Genomic DNA, 19,508 nt, shown 5'->3' on the forward strand with positions numbered 1-19,508 from the left:
GACATGGTCTAAGGGACCCAACGTAAAAGGATAAGTATAAACACTTAAGAACCCCTCCACGTGGGTAATAATCGATTCTTCAGACGATGATACTACCACGTGTTTTTTGCCCCAGTTGTATTCCTTTTTTACTTTGTCGAGGATTGTCTCGGTGATTGTACACTGGTACCTCGAGATCAGCTCACATCGGCCCGGTATCGAATAAGCTTTTTTGATTTTAAAGTCGATGATGGTTGAGCACCCTACCGGAACGAATTCCTCAGGGTGAGGCTCCGCCGCATCCTCACTACCGGCGGGTCGTGATGAAGAAGCGGCCTCTTTTTACGGCACTGTTTTGGAGGTTTTCGCCATTGATGAACAAGGGAAAAGAGAATTAGGGTTGTATGCGGTGTGAAAGTTATGAAGTAAAGGAATTTTCTAAAGAAGATGCAAGAGTAGATAAGAAGCTTTGAGTGAAAAGGTTTGAATGAGTATGAAAGTTTGAATACTTATAGCTTGGTAATGACGGTTCAAAACTGGTAGTGGCCGACCAACGACTGACAAACATTTAATGCCTTGGTAACTAGACCAACGGGACGTCTGTCACATACGTCATAATCAGGCTCGTCACTAACATCATTACCCATCTAGTCGGAGTTCAGAAATTCATATCGTTTCTCGTTATCTTCTTTTCGAGAAATAAGGGGACTATCTATATACGGTCAAAACCTAGTTTGCCCTTCGTATGAATAATCAAAATTGGAATATGATAGATCAAGGCTCAACTTCGTGTAATATCGATCCATGATGCGAAGTTAGGTTGTTGAGCTCAAGACCCAGAGACCGATCGAGATCGAGATCGGTCAAGATCAAGGTCGAGCAAGATAGAGACCGGTCAAGATCGAGATCGGCAAAGATCGAGATTGAGCAAAATAGAGACCGGTCGAGGCCGTGATCGACCAAGATCGAGGAAAGCTTATCGAGCGAAAAAACAGAAAGCCGGAATATCCGCAATTGGGGGAGAATCTCGGCGGAAATCACGACGCATATCAATGAGAGGCCAATTAATTAATCTATCATGGGATTCCTTATTGTGTTTAAAAATTATATTAAGAATAGGACTTTCATACTATATAAAGGGGGGTCTGATCATTTGTAAGGGGGATTCCGATTCATAGAATACAAAGCAATATACTGCCTTTTCTTCTAGTTTTGATATTTAGTCACTTTGTTCTTGTATCAGTCTACTCTCTATTCACTTTGAGGGTGATCAAACTTGAGGATCTAGGCTAATTAATTCATTCGGTTTGCATTCATTTCTTTACAGTTAATTTCGATATTCATTTATATCTTTTTTCAATTTGTACCAAGTTATACTACGTATCCTTGGAACCGCGTATAAACTCAATTGTTATCCGTTTTTCGGGTAAACAATATGCTTGAATATTGCTACCATTTGAGTAAATTAAAAAAAAAAAACTTTTCGTTCTTAAGACACTATTTCTTGCTCTTTGGATCTACCTTGTCAATTTTTATTAGATTTATTATGCTCTTTGTTCTTAGACCAATGTCCTTATTCTTCATTCCAATTTAGAAGTGATAGTTAATTGGGCTGCACCAGTAAGAATCCACGAGTTTCAAGTATACCTGTTAATCGGGCCAGGCTGACCCATTTACAACCCGGTTCAGCCCGGTATTGTAGCGTGGGGGCGGGCTGGGATGGGTTGGGCGGGGAGCGGGTTTCAAACGAACAGTTTTTTGATACCGGTATACCAGAACTTGCTAAGCCCGTTAACCCGTTAACGGGTTGTTAACGGGCTACAGCCCGATTTTTAACATTTTTTGTTTTGACCGTTGCCAACGGTCAAATTCAAATATGACCGTTGGCCAACAGCCTTTTTTTTTTTTTGCATAAATGGTCATTTCGGCCTACCCTCTTAAGAAAATAGCCCCCACACCCCTAGTATTTGATAAATTATAATTTTAACCTTTTAAAAATTATAAATAGCTCCCCTTCTTCTTCATTTTTTCTCACAATTCACTCTCTTACTACTCTAATTCTCTCTTGATATTATTGATTATTGTTCTTAAATTCTCAATTACTTATTATTTCAAGTTTCATCAAATATTTAGTTTAGCCATTACAAAATTATTATTATCAAATATCAAGTATTCAAGTGAAGTGTGGTATCAACTATCAAGTATCGATCTATCAATTGAAGTTTAGTTTTTGATATCAAATTTAGTGCGGTATCCGGAATCCCGGTACACTCGTTCTATATCTTTCTCTGCTTCGGTGTATATTTATTTTATTATTTATAATTATTAATTTAATTTACATAATGGATATATTTAGAGCAGCCAAAAAAGCGTGCACTAGTAGAGGTGGTAGTAAGAAAACTTTCAAAAGATCAAGAAGTGGTGCTTGTTCTTCTAGTATAGATGATGATTTAGATGATAATTTAGATGATATTCCATTTTCATCACCTGATAATCTTGAAACACCACCAGCTACACCTGGTAATGCTAGTCAAACTTAAAATATTAGGGGTGGAAGTCGTGGTAATACAAGTAGGTCTCCCCTCCCTATTAAGAAGAATCGAAGATTAAGAAGTAAGTGATGGAATTTTTTTAACAGACTAGAAGAAGATAAAAATTATGTAAGATGTAGAATTTGTAAGGATATTTATAAACATGAGACCGGTAAGGGAGGGAAAACGGGTCAATTTCGTAGGCACATGGTAGACAACCACCCTCTTGATTGAGGAGTAGATGAGGAAGATGGGCAACAAAAACTTAACCCGGATACTGGAGGGTTAATGGGTAAATACGATATTAAGAAAGATCGGGAAGAATTAGCTAAAATGATTGTTTTAGGTTGTTTACCTTTTAGTTTTGCTGCTTCACCATATCTTGTTACTTATATTCAAAGAATTTATAACCCTTTGTTTAAAGGTATTCCTAGAAGTACTTGTAGAGCTAGATTAAATGCATTTAAAGAAAAATGTCTACACTATGGACTAAAATCAAGACTCATGCCTGAAGAAATAGTTACTAGATGGAATTATACTTATTTATTCTTAAAATATTATTATAAATATAGAATGCCTATAACTAAAGTTGCTAATTCTCATTGTACTGATCCTAGCCGTTTGTTAACATCTAGAACTTGGGATGTCATTGAAGATGTTGTAAAGTTTTTACAAAAAATTTATGTGGCTACACTTGAGTTTTCTGGAGCTTATTATCCTACTATTGCAAATGGTTTAGTTCATATTGCTGAAATTTCTCTTTTACTACATAATTTGAAGAAGAAAGAAGGATATACTTCTGTTGTTGAATCTATGCTAGATAAGTTTAAAAAATATTTTTACCCAATTCTCCATATTTACCTAATTGGTGCTATTTTAAACCCTTCTATCAAAATGACCACTTGTCGCCAATTAATCACTGCTTTATATTCTTATATGGATATTGGACCAACTGAAACTTCTGTTATTGACACTTGTATTTCTGATCTACACAAATATTTAGAAATATTATATAATTATTATGCTAACATTGTTGATGCTTCTTCTGCTGTAGGTGCAAATATTCCTTCAAGTTCAGTTTCAACATCTGGGGCCAGTGCTTTGGATGATAATGATGGTGTTGAAGATTATTTGATTTGGTCTACAATAGGAGAGCATCAACAAACCAGTAGCAGGAATATTGATGAACTTCAATTCTACTTGCAAAAGTCAGCAGAGCCCCGCACAAAGGAATTTCTACCACTGGGTTGGTGGAGGAGCAACTCAAATCAATTTCCTGTTCTTTCGGCCATTGCTCGAGACGTGCTAAATGTGTCGATTTCAACAGTCGCATTAGAGAGCGCATTTAGCCAAGAAAGACAACAACTAGGAGATACCCGTCATTCATTGGGTAGCAACGCTTTGGAAATTCTAGTGTGTTTCAGAGATTGGATAAGATCATAACGACGAAATCAAGGGCGTGACGAGGTAGATGAAGCGGAGGACCAAGAAATTGGAGATATAATGGTTTATGGTTTTGATTCAACCAATGCCGGAAACCAAGAACCTCATGTTGACATGGATTAACTTACAAAAATGATGCAAAGCATGTGATGTACTATTTGTTTTTTATAATTGTTGTAAACTTTTAATTTGTAAGTTCAAAAATAACAAAATCAAAAAAGAACTTGCAACTGAATTTGAAGTATTATATATTATTCAATAAAAATATCAAATGAAAGTTTTCGGAGCTTGATCCTTACATATAGGTCTTATTAAATAATTTTTTGTAGCCACTTACTTTCAAATTTTAATTTTAACATTATAAAATTTAAATTTCAAATTTAAAATTTTAAACTTCAAAGTTTAATTCTAAGCCTTAAAAGTTTGCAAACACTTAAGTATCAATAACATTGAATAAGAAACACGAAATTTATTTTAAAAAAAAATAAAAAATTCACGGCCCGCTAACAGCCTGCTAACAACCCGCTAAACTCGAACTTGGACGGACAAAAAAAAACCCGAAAAAATACAGCCCGCAACGTTAAACGGACGGGCTGATTTTTTTTGTGTCCAGCCCGTCCCAGCCCGCCCGTTAAATACCCATAGTTTCAAGTCATATTATGGAAGTATATCCGCCTGCGGCGTTTATAACAGTCTATCTACTAACTTAGGAAATAAAGATTATACTTCCTCCGTCACAATTTATTATATGAAGGTGTTGGAATTTTTATGGTCAAACAAATTGTTCTTTGGAAGGGGAGTCTTAGCGTAACTGGTAAAGTTGCTGTCATGTGACAAGAAAGTCATGAGTTCGAGATGTGAAAATAGCTTCTTGCAGAAATGCAAGGTAAGACTATGTAGAATAGACCATTATGGTCCGGGCCTTCCCCGGACCCCAGGCATAATGGGGGCTTAGTGCACCAGGCTGCCATTTAAACAAATTATTCTTTGACCGTATTTTTTTCAAATGCCTTTTAAATATTTTAATAATTATTGTGACTTATAATAATTTTAAGTAATTTTTAAATATGTAAATTTTATTTTGAAAAACTAAAAAAAATTTATGTCCAAATACATGGTCAAAATTAAGAAGTTTAAATTTCAAAAACACGAAAAATGTTACGTAAATTGGGACCCTTTTTGGTCTAGCCGGTGAATGATGGATTGGCTAGCTACTGACCATTGATCACACCATTGGAATTTCTATTTTTGTTTTATTTTATGATTTATTTATTTATCTTTTAAATCTTGAAGGGAGAGTTCAAACTTCAAATAGCATGAACAAAATTAATGGTGACACAAAGTGGAGTAACATGTACCGCCGGATTTCATAATTATTTAAATTTCCAATTCTTTAATCTTTTGAAGAGGCTGGTTTTATAGCAAATGTTCTTTTGGTTATATGATCTTTTTTCTTAAGAAAAAATATAAAAAACACACGAATCAATAAATAAAACACAAAATCTTTGTAGATTAATCATTTCTTTCTTAAATTGTAACGGGTCAAAGAAAATCATTTCTTGTACCTTCTTAGAGCTTTTATTTTTCTTTTCCAAAAAAAGACTTCTCCGTGGTAACTGTGGACCATAGAAGATGTAGCGCTAAAACGAGTGAGTCTACCAGCTGAAACGGTACCTAATTTCCAATTATCTCTCCTCCAAATTCGACCGTAAAACTTTCTTTCTGTTTTCTCCCTTTTTTCTTTCTCTCTGTACTTGACAAACTTTCAGATTTTTCTTTTCTTTTCTTTTCCTTTCTTCTTTGATGGAAGTCTAATTTTCAGATAGCAATCAAATGCTGAATTTTCTACACGTAGCCATGCATGTTCATGATGATTGATGGTTTACGACCTAATTAAGACATTATAATTTTGTGGATTCTTTAGATTAAGGAAAACATTATATTGGAGAGGCAAAATGGCAGGTGAGGTAGTAACAGTTGGAAACAAAACGGAGGAGAATATAGTATGCTATGCTCCAACTATGATAACGACCAATGGTATATGGCAGGGCGAAAATCCACTTGATTATTCATTGCCACTCTTCATCTTGCAATTGACATTAGTTGTTGTCATGACTCGCATTCTCGTATTTATCTTGAAACCTTTTCGTCAACCTCGCGTTATCGCTGAGATCCTCGTAAGTTTCATTGTGTTTTCCAACATATATTGTTACGTACATTTTTTCTGTTCTCATTTGTCATGATCATTTCATATGAAAAAATCGCATGCATATTTACGTATAAGGGCAAATTAACATAGCATAAACGGAAGAGTCAAGTTGTCGCCGTGGAATCAACCACTGATGCTTGCATCAGGATAGGCTGCCTACATCGTACCCCTTTGGCGTACGGTCCTTCCTCGAATCCTGCGTGAACGCAGGATGCTTTGTGCACCGGGTTACCCTATAAATGGAGGAGTCAAGATGTACGTTAATTAGAATTTTACATGTAAGATCAAAGAAGAGATCAAATTTCTTAGAAGATTAAAGACACTATGAAAGAATATAATGTTGGTCTAGGCCAAATTTAAAGATTGTTCTTTTTTCTTTATTATGTCAATTTGTCATAAAAAAAATGATGGATGTTCGTATGTGTAAATCTGCATCTATGGAAGGTAGCAAATTCTTGTTACATTTGTTGATTAAGTAGACTAATGTTGTCTTAAATGGTGACAGGGTGGTGTAATTTTGGGGCCATCAGTATTAGGAAGAAGTAAAAAATTTGCTGATACAATATTTCCTCTAAGAAGTGTGATGGTTCTTGAGACAATGGCAAATATAGGCCTTCTTTACTTTCTTTTTCTGGTTGGAGTAGAAATGGACATTGCTGTTATTCGTCGAACGGGCAAAAAAGCCATACCTATAGCTCTAGCAGGAATGGTAGTGCCATTTCTTATAGGAGTTTCATTCTCCTTTATGTTGCATAAGAGTTCACAAGATACAAAACAAGGGACTTTCATACTCTTCCTTGGAGTTGCACTTTCTGTCACTGCATTTCCTGTTCTTGCGCGAATCCTCGCTGAGCTGAAACTTATCAACACTGAAATTGGTAGGATAGCCATGTCTGCTGCTCTTATTAATGACATTTTCGCGTGGGTTCTCTTGGCATTTGCCATTGCCTTTTCTGAGAATCATAATATGGCTTTGGCTTCAATTTGGGTGATTCTGTCAAGTGCAGCCTTTGTTGTTTTCTGCGTTATTATTGTTAGGCCTTTAGTTGGATGGATGATAAGACGAACTCCAGAAGGCGAATCCATCAGCGAGTTCTCTATCTGTCTCATTCTCACTGGAGTTATGATATGTGGATTCATAACAGATGCAATTGGAACGCATTCTATTTTTGGGGCTTTCATATTTGGATTGGTCATTCCTAATGGTCCACTTGGTGTGACACTTATTGAAAGGCTAGAGGACTTTGTTTCAGGGCTTTTGTTGCCTCTCTTTTTTGCCATTAGTGGTCTCAAGACAGAGATTAGTGCCATTGATGGAGTTGGTACATGGGCCATTTTAGCTTTAGTAATAGTCCTAGCTTGTGCTGGCAAAATTGCTGGAACAGTCCTTGTAACTCTCTATTACAGAATGCCATTTTATGAAGGCGTTACTCTTGGTCTTCTTATGAATGCCAAAGGACTCATTGAGATGATTGTGATCAATGTTGGTAAAGACCAAAAGGTACATTATTATTCTTCTTGACATACCATACAGAGAAATTAATTAGTACTATTTGCAACATTAACCTAAATGCATCCTTGTAGGTTCTTGATGACAAATCATTTGCAATTATGGTCATGGTAGCTGTGCTTATGACTGCTTGTATCATCCCAATTGTGACTATAATTTACAAGCCGGCAAGAAAGTTTGTGCCATATAAAAGAAGAACGGTACAAAGTACAAAGCCAGATAGCGAATTCAGGGTACTGGTTTGCATCCACACACCAAGAAATGTTCCAACAATTATCAATATTCTTGAAGCCTCGTATCCCACCAAGAAATCTCCAATAGGTATTTACGTCCTTCACCTTGTCGAGCTCACTGGACGTTCATCTGCCATGCTTATCGTCCATAATACGCGAAAATCCGGCAGGCCAGCACTTAACAGAACTCAAGCTCAATCAGATCACATCATCAATGCATTCGAGAACTTTGAGCAGCACGTTGGATGTGTCTCCGTGCAACCTCTCACTGCCATCTCCCCTTACTCCACTATGCACGAAGACATCTGCACAGTGGCTGAGGACAAGCGAGTGGCGCTCCTAATCGTCCCATTTCACAAGCAACAAACAGTTGATGGCGGAATGGAAGTTACAAATCCAGCTTTTCGAACTATAAACCAGAATGTATTAGCAAATGCACCTTGTTCTGTTGGTATTCTTGTTGACAGAGGACTAAGTGGATCCACAAGGCTGGCTGCTAACCAGGTATCTCACCATGTCGCCGTCCTATTCTTTGGTGGACCAGATGATCGTGAAGCATTGTCCTATGGATTAAGAATGAGGGAACATCCCGGGATCAACCTCACTGTCATGCGGTTCCTCCCTGGAGAAGCTGCAATTGAAGCAACAAGATCTGATTCAAGAAAGAGTAGTATGAATGATCCAGGAGTACTAACAGTCGTAACAGACGACGACAGAGAAAAACAACTGGACGAGGACTATGTTAGCGAGTTCAGGGCACGAACATCTAATGATGATTCAGTTGTATACATTGAAAGAGTAGTGAATCATGGAGAAGAGACAGTAGCAGCAATAAGGACAATAGATAACTCACATGACCTGTTCATAGTTGGTAGAGGACAAGGCACTATATCGCCGTTGACAGCAGGACTTACTGACTGGAGTGAGTGCCCAGAGCTAGGTGCAATAGGGGATCTGTTAGCATCCTCAGATTCTGCATCAGCTGTTTCAGTGTTGGTGGTGCAACAGTATGTAGGAATGGGGGCAGGGGATCAGCTTCTTACACCAGACAGTCCTAGCCAGCAATTACATGAGCACTTTAACTTCAGCCATATGAATCCTCGCACACAAATCAGAGGACAGCAGCCTCAATTCCATACACAACCCTGATAACATTTGTAGGATTTTTGGTTTTGTTCTGTAAAATTTTTTCCAAGAAATTAGTGACATTCTTTCTTACTTTTTTCTTCATCTTTTTGAATTTTTGAAATGCCATCTTGGAATGTGGAAGATAATATTGGATCCTGCCTATCCATTATGTATAAAACTTAATTATAAAGGTTCAGGTTGAATTACTCTTCTCTGCAAAGGACTTATCATCTTATTCTCAATTCTCATTCCTTGTGAAAGGAATAAAAATAAATCTAAGAGATGAACATCACATTTTATCTAACTTTATTAGCCCTCTATCAGTAGTTGAAGGTCATTAAAGTTGGTCACATGCAAATGAGCCTCAATTTCTAAAGTTTAGTTGTACTTGCGATTATGTCATTGATGTTTCTATCACTAAGTCCGACGCCTTTTGCTTTTAACATTCTCCAATTCAAATTGTACCTCTCTTACTCAATTCTCATGACTGGGTTTTTATTCTGTACACTCCCTGCCAGGAAGTTCTCTATTCCCATGGTTCAAATCCGAAACTTCTAATTAAGGATGGGGGATCTCAACCTTCCCACCACACCTTGATAGTATTCGCACGAGAAGTTAAGTATTGGGTGAAATCAAAAGAAGTATGCGTAACTATTTAGAGTTGTTTCATGAATCAGTTTTAAAACTTTAGTATTCTTTCTAGGTACAAATTTAAAAGAGAGGAAAAGAAAAAGGAAAGATCAAATTGGCAGATGAAAAGGATGAAATTGTCACACTGCTGAAAGAAAAAAACTTAATATCAATACCTTCTCAATAATTGATTTCCCGAGATCAAACATAATATAATTCCTTAATGAGAAGATAACCATCTTATTACAAATAAAAATGGGATACAACACATTGAAAAGAAGAAGAGCAGAGCCAGCTTCCTTCTAAGCAATAGAATAATTTCACATATCTCCTGAGAAAATAAGCAACCATGCATAAACACACTCTGTACTGATAGTGTGAAAAATCTTTTACACTGTCAGTACTTTTCACACAAAAAACTTATAGAGAAAACAAACAACACAACAAGATAACTATGCCTCAGTCCCAAACAAGTTGGGGTCGGACGAAAATAGAGAATGGCCGTTTATGCGCATTGGAAGTCTTTAGGGACAGTCTTTCCACAATTGTTGAGCAATAAGCTGAGGGAAAGAGCAGTATCAAGGTTAGTTCCCAAGAGCTTAGCTTTAATGGCAGTGCAAAGGCAAACTGCAGCATCGACATCAGCAAGATTCTCAATGAGAGAGCAGCATGAACTCTTTGATGAGCTTCCAATAACAACATGCACCAAGTCATTCAATAAATTGGCACACACCTTCAATTTTAGTGTGTCCTTTGGGCACTTATTATAACCCTTGGATGATGGGGTAGTGGGATGGGGGTGATTCCTTGTTTTTGGTGGGCATGGGATGTAAGTTGAACTAACCATTGTGAAGAAGAGAATGTTCAAAGTGAGGAGAAGGACAATGAATGATGCAGTAGCCTTCGCCATTTGGTTAGTGAAAAAATGTACGTGGGAAGTGCTTGTGTGTAATACTAGAGCTAAGAGATTACTTGGTGAAGGAAATGAACAACTGAGTGAGAATTTATAGATGGAAAATGCGAGTATTTTTAATTTGTTTGCTATTTTGTGTAACTAATAAGTGATCAAGAAAATTTAGAGAGGCCCATGTGGGCTATTGCATTAGATATATAGAGATATCAGGACAAGCTGGCAAAATACAATTCAAGATTAGCCTAGCCTATAATGGTTCTTGACGTTGGTGCTCAGTGAATTCCGTTAGTTGTAACTATTCTTAGTTGTGGAAGAAAAAAAAGCTATCCCATATTTTCATATAAATATGTCGGACCTGTATCAAGACCTAAAAACCATCAAGATTGAAGCTTTTCTTCACCTTGGAGACTAGTAGTAATCGTCTGATCTATTTTTTCAACTATTCTAGTGTAAGTGTGAATAAACGAAGATCGGGCCAAAATATATACGTTAGGCAAGGTTTTCGTAAAATGCTAGATCTTCCTTCTATACCTTTTATATTTTCACATTAATAGGCTATTATATTGACTGCAAATCTTCAAGGAAACCCTATATATCATAACTATCAATTCAAGACTCTGATGCAGGTCTTCCTCATTTTGAGTACATGATAGTACTTCAGGTCCAAAATGGATGCTGCACATTCCTTACAAAAACATTTAGTAGTCTCAATTATAAGAGAATTTGTGTAAACTATCTTCATATTCCTTCTTAAATGTCTCATATATAATTAACACCCCACTAATTGGAACAATAACAAATGTGTGTATGGTCAAAACCGATTCTCAGTCATAAAGACCGGTCGAGACAATGATGTTTCAATCGAAGGGTATCCACATGACAAGCTCGGACGAATTCCGAAGTAGGGACGTCGAGCTTCGCGCTATAAACGGCAAAACTCGATATCATTATCGAGCCCGTGTCCGAATCGGACTACGGGGCAACACCGATCGACACAGGCCCCGAATATCGATGCCCCAAGGCAGAACCGAGCTCGAACCAAGACTGAGGGTTCGACCTAACACCGAGCTCGAGCCAGTGCCAAGCTCGCAGACAAGAGCCGTAACAACCGCACCGAGGGAGAGAATCTTGGCGAGAATCAAGGAAGAGACAAACCATCATGGGTCCTCCACTATATGTATTATTTTATTATGTTGTTATAGATAAAACAGTGATCCTCTACTATAAAAAGGGGGATAGACTACAATAGAGGCAAGTTCTCCAAGATACATTAAGATTTCATTATGCTTGTTTTTCTAACTCATTTCAGTCTTCCCGTCCATCATTCCCATTTTATAGCAAAAATACCTGTATTGTCATTTTGTATCAAAGGGATTCGCATACCCTTAGAACCATATCTAAATTTAACGTTATCCGATTTTTCGGGTAAACAAAATGACTTCTTATTTTTTAGAATGCCAACTATCTTAAACCAAATTAAACGACTTATATTTTGGAGCAGAGGGAATCCCAAATATTGTGATAATTGAGCTTCAAATCCAAAGGTCTTAATTGATATGGAAATTCCTTTTCCTATACCCTACGAATATGTATCTTACATACCAGCCCTTGAACCCAATAGTTAATGGTTGATGGAGACCCCATTAAATGCATTATACGTTTATAGCAAACCTACCTAACACAAATACACCAAGTACTGTAACAAAGATGTTGCATTAATGGCTCCAAGAGAGAATGACACGCAGGAATAACCAAGATTATGCTATGATATTATAGTAAATTAAGGAACTAATAACGCATTAATTAGACAATAAACCATTATAAGGTGTTACTTAACAACAAAGAAACTTTTTGTAATGGTTGGTCATTATGTAAATGGGAATGTAATTACGTAACTGTAGATGACATGTGCCTATTGTGAAATTATGGTCTTTTCTCGGCAATCATTGATCTTTTCGTTTCCCTGCATTTGTGGACTTCCAGTAGACTTAAACGGAAAAGCTTCCTCTAACTTCTGCCAACATTTCAGCTTCTTTTGAACTTTCTGTTTCTTTAACATCTAATGTTATCATTTTTACCAAAAATGAAGGGTCATCAGTCATCACTGGGCATGGCCAACCTATATCATCAAAGTGGCAAGGATGCTTCTGGACTTGATAAAGACGACTGAATAACCTCTCTATCCCAGTAGAGAAGACATTTTGGGATCTTGTGGTTTCAGTTCTGTGGATGGAAAGTAGTTGAGATGATTTTAATGTTGCCATTAATACCATGTGTCCAAGCCTAAATATTATGAGTCCGGAACCTAAATGTGGTCTTTTTAGACTCAAATGATCGAAATGAGTGAAAAAACAATATGACCAAACTATATATAGCGCCCTTTTAAAGGGCGCTATACCTTAATGTCCGTTTTGAACGTTAAGGTATAGCGCTCTTTAAAAGGGCGCTATACATGAAGTTGATTAGACTGGCAGGTATAGAGCCTTTATAAACGGTGCTATACATATTTTATGGGTCCACCAATAACTCTTATGCGCTTAACTGACATAACAATAATTCAAATGGGCTATACCTAAAAAAATTGGACACCCCGAGTTGAGCATTGCCTTATTTAAAGGCGTTAAGGATTTTGCAAAACTCCATTCAGAAATATTCTCAACTCCTGTTAAATTTTTCTTCTTGTTAAATTCTCAAGCATTTTGTCATAATGTCTGAAGAGCAAAAAGTAAGGGTTTCATTATATTGGGGGGGAGGGGGGAGGGGAGGTGGTGGTTGTGGTAGCGAATAACTCAGTGAGCTATAGTTTATCTCCACAGTGTCATGTTAAGTTGCCACTTACAATGGAGTACGATAGACTGATATCGTTGTTATGTAACAAAATGAGTGTGAGCAAACGTTCGGTGAACCTTAAAGTAACCGGAAGATATCCGTATTCTGTCACTCCGCAAGGGGTTACTTGTTACGCTGAGTTTAACATCGAGGATGATGAAACTTTGAGTGATTTTTTGAGGACTCCGGATGAATACCAGGAATTTCTTTTGATAAAAATATTGGAAATGTACGTGAATGTTGAAGACGTTCGCAATAATGAGGTGGCGCAAAGCAGGGATAACCCTTAGTCATTGGGTGGTTATTCTAGAGCAGTTTTTGCCGAACAGGTTCCGGCTGAAAGAGTTTGGCCTGATTTAAACTTATCTCCACGGGCGAATGAGGATCGAGGAAATAATTTCTCTCCTACTTTACATAATCCACAAGACGAGTGGTAAACTTCAATTTTCCTTTTGTGTTACGATATTTATTTTTGTTGTATTGAGTTTGTATTAACACTCATATATTCCACAGGGGGTACCAGCCAGATATGAATTTTACAAGTTATGAACCCACGCCCAGTTGGAATATGCGTAGTTCTAGTGTGTTGGATCATGGTGGTCCATCCGGGAATCATCACCAACAGGATAATGTCCATCATGGGATGTCAACACATTACGACTTGTAAGTGAAGTGATATAGCTATATGTAAAATGATTGACAATTTGAGTAGCTCATTATTTTGTTGTTTGTGCAGTGAAAACGAGCAAGTTGAACCTCTTGTCCTGACTCAATTGCCCGAAGACGACATATTTAATCGAGATCTGGCAGATGCACAGAGTCAGAAAGAGAACAGTGATTATGACAACAATGCTGATGAGTCCGGAGATGACACACCCTTCCCTGATGAGGGTGGTGATGAGGAGGAAGAGAATGCTGGACCTGATTTGACGAGGGAGCATGCTCCACCCCCGTTAGACCAAGAGTGTACGAGTCCCATGTACTGTTTCATTCAAGGGAGATTCCCTACCTTGATCATTTGCCAAGTATGCCGGATGTGGATGCCCTCACAAGGGATACTGACGAAATTTAGATAGCAATGTGGGATGAGTCTAGACAAACGGTGCTGGCAAAGGGGATGCTTTTTCCTGATAAATCGCACCTAAGCAGGGCGACGAAAATGTACAGCATAAAAGAGTGTCGTGAGATGATGGTATGGGAGTCAACTTCGGATATATACAAGGTTGTTTGTCGTAGATGGTTTACGGGTTGTCATTGGATGCTGCGCGCGAGCAAGAAGAAAACAAGTATGTGAAAAGTGGGTAAATACATTGGCACCCACACTTGTGAAATGGACACATTCAGTGGGAATCACTTCAACTTGGATGTTGACTTGATTTCTCTTGTCCTGATTCCATAAATTGAAGCGTCCATAAGGTACGAGATCAAAGAGTGCACGTCCACCAGGAATATGGGTGCACCATTACCAAAAGAAAGGCATTTCTCGGGCACAAACATGCGTTTGAAATTGTTTATGGTAACTGGGATAAGTTCATTGCATCAATACCCAGGTACATGGCTGTATTGCAACACTTTAACCCCGGGACTGTTGTTGAATGGAAGCTTGAGCGGAGTCCGGGAATACCAGAACATATATTCAAATATGTGTTCTGGGCATTTAAACCAGCAATTGATGGTTTTCTGCATTGCCGGCCGGTAATATCCATAGACGACACTCATGTCTATGGAAAGTATGATATTAAGCTGTTGATCGCCCTTGCAGTAGATGCTAATGGAAGTATATTTCCCTTAGCTTTTGCTATTTGTGCCAATGAAAGACAAGAGACGTGGACACTATTTTTGAACCACTTGAAAGAGCACGTTATCAAACAGCGTTCAGGTATTTGTCTAATATCTGATCAGCATGGTGGTATTTTAAGTTTTGTGCAGAATTTGCGTGCATGGCAGGAACCGTATGCCGACCACCGTCACTGTGTAAGGCACCTGAAGGCCAATTTCCAGAAGGCATATCCCAATAAGGATTTGCATGATTTAATGTGGATGGCTGCAACAGATCACCAAGAGTGTAAATTCAGGAGGCGCATGGAATCTATCTGGCAGGAAGACGAGGGAGCCTATCGTTGGTTGATGCGACATGAGCTTAAAAAGTGGACTTTGCATGCGGATGGTGGCAGAAGATGGGGAATTCTGACTACAAATGTGTTAGAGTCTTTCAACAGGTTATTGAAGTCTGCATGAGGATTGCCTGTCACTGCCATGGTGCAGATGTCATTCAAGCAGATGGCGGAGAGGTTTGTTGAAAGGGCTAGAGGTGCATCGTCATTGATGGAAAGGGGTGTTGAATTTATGCCAATACCAATGAAAAGATTTGAGAAATACAGGAAGCGAGCACATTAGCATTCATTTTTGCAGTCTTGCAACGAGCGAAATATTTTTGAAGTTCGCACCTTTATCCATCACAACCGGGGGAATAATAAACACACCGAAAATAAAGCCAGAAGGTTATGTTCTTGTGGAAAATGGTCCGTCTACCACATTGATAAGTAGGGATTTTAACCTATTATTTGCTCTTTTTTACTTGTGTTTAGGGCAAACAATGCATGAAGGTATTCCCGAAAAGTAATGTAATATGCTTGCTTACAGGGATTGTTCAAAATGAGTCAAAGAAGTCATAATTAACTCATAAAGGAGTCAAAACTTGAACAAAAACCAAGACTGGGCCAAAAGATGTGAAACGCGGACCGCACAAATATTGTGCGGCCGCGAGCACTATTTCGAGGTCCGCGAAAGGAAGATTCAGAGAGATGGATTTTTGGGCCAAAACATGAATGCGGACCGCGAAAGTACCTGCGCTGCCGCGATTGGAATTATGCGGACCGCAGTTGCTGAGGTTCAGAGAGCTTACATTTTATGCAAAAACAAGGTGGTCCGCGTCAAGATTATGCGGCTGCAGAAGTCTCATACGCGACCGCGATGGAAATTACGCGGTCCATGAAACCATGCTCAACCTAGATCCAGAAGTGAAGAATGCATACCGCGATCAGAATTACGCAGCCGCTAAAGCAAGAGTGCGGCCGCGGTCAGAATTACGGGGCCGCGTAACCTCCGTAGGGGTATTTTTGTCCGAAAATTTCAGCTTAGTATAGATAACACTTTTTATCATTTTTAGAGTGTGGTGTATTTTCGGAGCACGTGAGACGGCTGGAACTTCCCTTTTGGGCAATTTTATATTAGATTCACCTTATAACATTAGATTTTCATCTTTTAATCTAGTATTATGAATTTTATCTTCTTTTTATCTTTGATTTCTGCTATTCTATGAGTAGCTAGACCTATAGCTAGGGTTGTGAACCAACCCTAGTGTGAGTATTTAATGGGTACTGAATTTTAGGGCTTGAATGTTTATGGGTTAGTGATATTTAGACTAGGTCTTGCTAGAATTGTAGAATTAGTGGTTGCAAACACTGATTCATGCCTTTATGACTTAGTCTCTTCTTGAGAAAGAGGGACTAAGTCTAGGAAAAGTAGGCTAACAAGAAATTGGGGTGAACTCGAGAAATTGATAGCCCCAATTAAAGGGTTAAACCTAGAGATAATAATACCCGACTTGAGCTAATATCACGTGATTTGCATGAATACCCATTTGGACTTAAGAAAGCCAAATTGGGCAAAATCACTCAAACTATCGAGAGGTATAGAGTGAGTACTTGGGTGTGATAGCTATATTACGACCCTAAATTAATCAAGCTTGCCCTAGATTCTTGCTACCCGTTAGATATCCACCTAGGTAGAAGTCACTACCCTAGTCCTTTTAAACACTTGAAAACCTACATTAAAAAAATATTAATTAGCTTTAATCATTGCATACAATAGAATAGAATTAGAAGTAGAATCAAAACCAAAATGTGTGGAAGCGTAATTAGGAACAAAACACGCATCTAGACTTAGATATAAACCTAATTCCAAATCTATTAACTCCCTGTGGATTCGATCCCGACCTTGTTGGGTAAAACTGCATCGACCATCCTCCCTACTCAATAGTAGTGCAGGCTTGGACCCGATCAATTTTTGGCGTCGTTGTCGGGGAGTTAGATGATCTTAGCTATATATCTAACTATATGTGTGTTTTGTTTTTCTTTCCTTCCGTTTTTCTAATTTTTGTGTGTCAATTGCTTTTAGGTACCAAATGGCTCTCAACGAGGCCCTCGGACATATTCCTCAGGGGGAGGAGGTAGATGAAAATGAAGTGGATGAGGTTCATCTTGAACCTCAAGTACAAAGAAGAGGCCGCCCACCTCATGATAACGCTCCAACCCCCCACCTCCTCCAAGGGCAGCACACCGGGTGTTGCCCAATGAAGGCTACGCAAGTGCAATTATTCCGCCCCGAATTCGGGCGGGCAATTTTCAAATAACCAATGTCATGCTTACTCTTTTGGAACAAAGAGGTTTCTTCACCGGAGCTCCATATCAGAATGCATATAAGCATCTCAAAGGTTTTGTGGATGCATGCTGGGGGAGCAAGCAGACGAATGTATCTGAGGACGCTTTGAGGTTAAGTCTTTTCCCTTTCTCACTTAGAGGGAAGACTTTGGATTGGCTTGAGAGGCTACCCAACCATTCCATCACCACTTGGGATGAGTTGGCCGAGAGGTTCATAGCAAAGTTCTTTTCTCCGGGACATATGGCAATATTGAGAGATGAAATCCTTGCTTTTAAACAAGAGCCAAATGAACTGTTACATGAGATTTGGGAACTGTACTAGACAATGGTCAAAGAATGTCCCAACAACGATATGACTGAAGCAATGATCCAGCAAACCTTTTATAGGGGTATCAACACAACTAACCAGTGTATGGTGAATCAGATCGCAGGGGGTAACTTCATGAACACGCCATATTTAGAAGCATGTGAAATATTAGATAAGATGGCGGACACCTCTTCAGCTTGGCAAAGTTGGGCCAATGTTCCTCAGGGTGACCCTAATGTTATCCACCTTCACAAGGAACTTCATGATCACAGACAAGCCATAGCAGAGTTAACAACTACCATGAATCAATTAGCAAGGGCACAACTTTAGCAGGTTCAGGGGCCAAAGCAAGTAAATGACATGGAAAGAGTGAATGTAATGGTTAACAAGAGGAGACAAAGAGGTCAACAAGTTCAACACAATCAGGATCAATTTGAGCAAAGTGGTAGTGGGTACAACCAAGATGACTCTTATGACGATCAAAGTAAAGAGGTTCAATATGTGAACAATTATCAAGGTCAACGGAGCAATACTCCAAATCAACAACAGTGGAGATCACAGGGAAACAATCAAAATTGGGGCAACAAGGCCAAAGGAATTGGAATAGTGGAAACAACAACAATCCGAACAATTGGGGGAACAACAATCAAAATTGGGGGAATCAAGGAAATAACTAAGGCAATTGGGGTGGCAACAATAATAGTAATTGGGGAGGCAATGGAAACCAAGGGGGTTGGAACAACAATAATCAAGGGAACCGGGGGGCGGGCTTTCAAAGGCCCCCAATGTATCAACAACCCAACAACCCGCCTTCATATCCGTCATAAGGGCAAAGTTCTTCCAACAATGAGATGGGACAGATAGAAAGTATGTTCAAGCAAATGATGAAAAGAAACGCCGACTCTGATGCCCAAATAGCCTCCTACAACACTTCTATCCGCAACTTGAAAGTCCAAATAGGTAAAATTTCTCAAGCCTTGAATACTCACCCTAAGGGGGCACTACAAAGTGATACGGTAGTAAACCCGAAGGGTGGAAACAATAGGGGCCATGCTATGGTGGTGACTACAAGAAGTGGTAGAGGTGGAGTTACTAGTACCTCTAATCCAAGAAAGATTGTGAATGATGATGTGGTTGTGCAAGAAGAGAATGAGCCAAGAAATGATGAGAATATGAATGATGAACTGAGGATAGACATTGATGAAAACGTGGAGGAGACACAAGATAATGTGAACCTATCTAGGGAACACGTGATAGACATACCGGATCCGGTAGTGCCCAAAGCCAAGGCTCCTTTGCCAAGGCCTCCTCCACCATATCCTCAAAGGCTCGTAATGCAAAACAATGAGAACCA

General features: G+C 38.7%; 2 protein-coding genes across 2 annotated transcripts; one reads left to right on the forward strand and one right to left on the reverse strand.

Annotated features, from left to right (window-relative positions):
- Positions 1 to 5,663: 5,663 nt before the first annotated feature.
- LOC104109015 (cation/H(+) antiporter 15-like) lies at positions 5,664 to 9,253 on the forward strand. Its single transcript, XM_009618190.4, has 3 exons — positions 5,664 to 6,130; positions 6,668 to 7,663; positions 7,747 to 9,253. Exons 1-3 carry the CDS (start codon positions 5,909 to 5,911, stop codon positions 9,052 to 9,054), a joined length of 2,526 nt encoding a protein of 841 aa, XP_009616485.1. The 5' UTR covers positions 5,664 to 5,908; the 3' UTR covers positions 9,055 to 9,253.
- A 559-nt stretch (positions 9,254 to 9,812) lies between these two features.
- On the reverse strand, positions 9,813 to 10,706 carry LOC104109014 (14 kDa proline-rich protein DC2.15-like). The gene has a single exon (XM_033659378.2). It carries the CDS (start codon positions 10,571 to 10,573, stop codon positions 10,169 to 10,171), a length of 405 nt encoding a protein of 134 aa, XP_033515269.1. The 5' UTR covers positions 10,574 to 10,706; the 3' UTR covers positions 9,813 to 10,168.
- Positions 10,707 to 19,508: the final 8,802 nt, after the last annotated feature.

The sequence above is a fragment of the Nicotiana tomentosiformis genome, chromosome 6 (assembly GCF_000390325.3).
Source record: "Nicotiana tomentosiformis chromosome 6, ASM39032v3, whole genome shotgun sequence".
Taxonomy (NCBI): domain Eukaryota; kingdom Viridiplantae; phylum Streptophyta; class Magnoliopsida; order Solanales; family Solanaceae; genus Nicotiana; species Nicotiana tomentosiformis.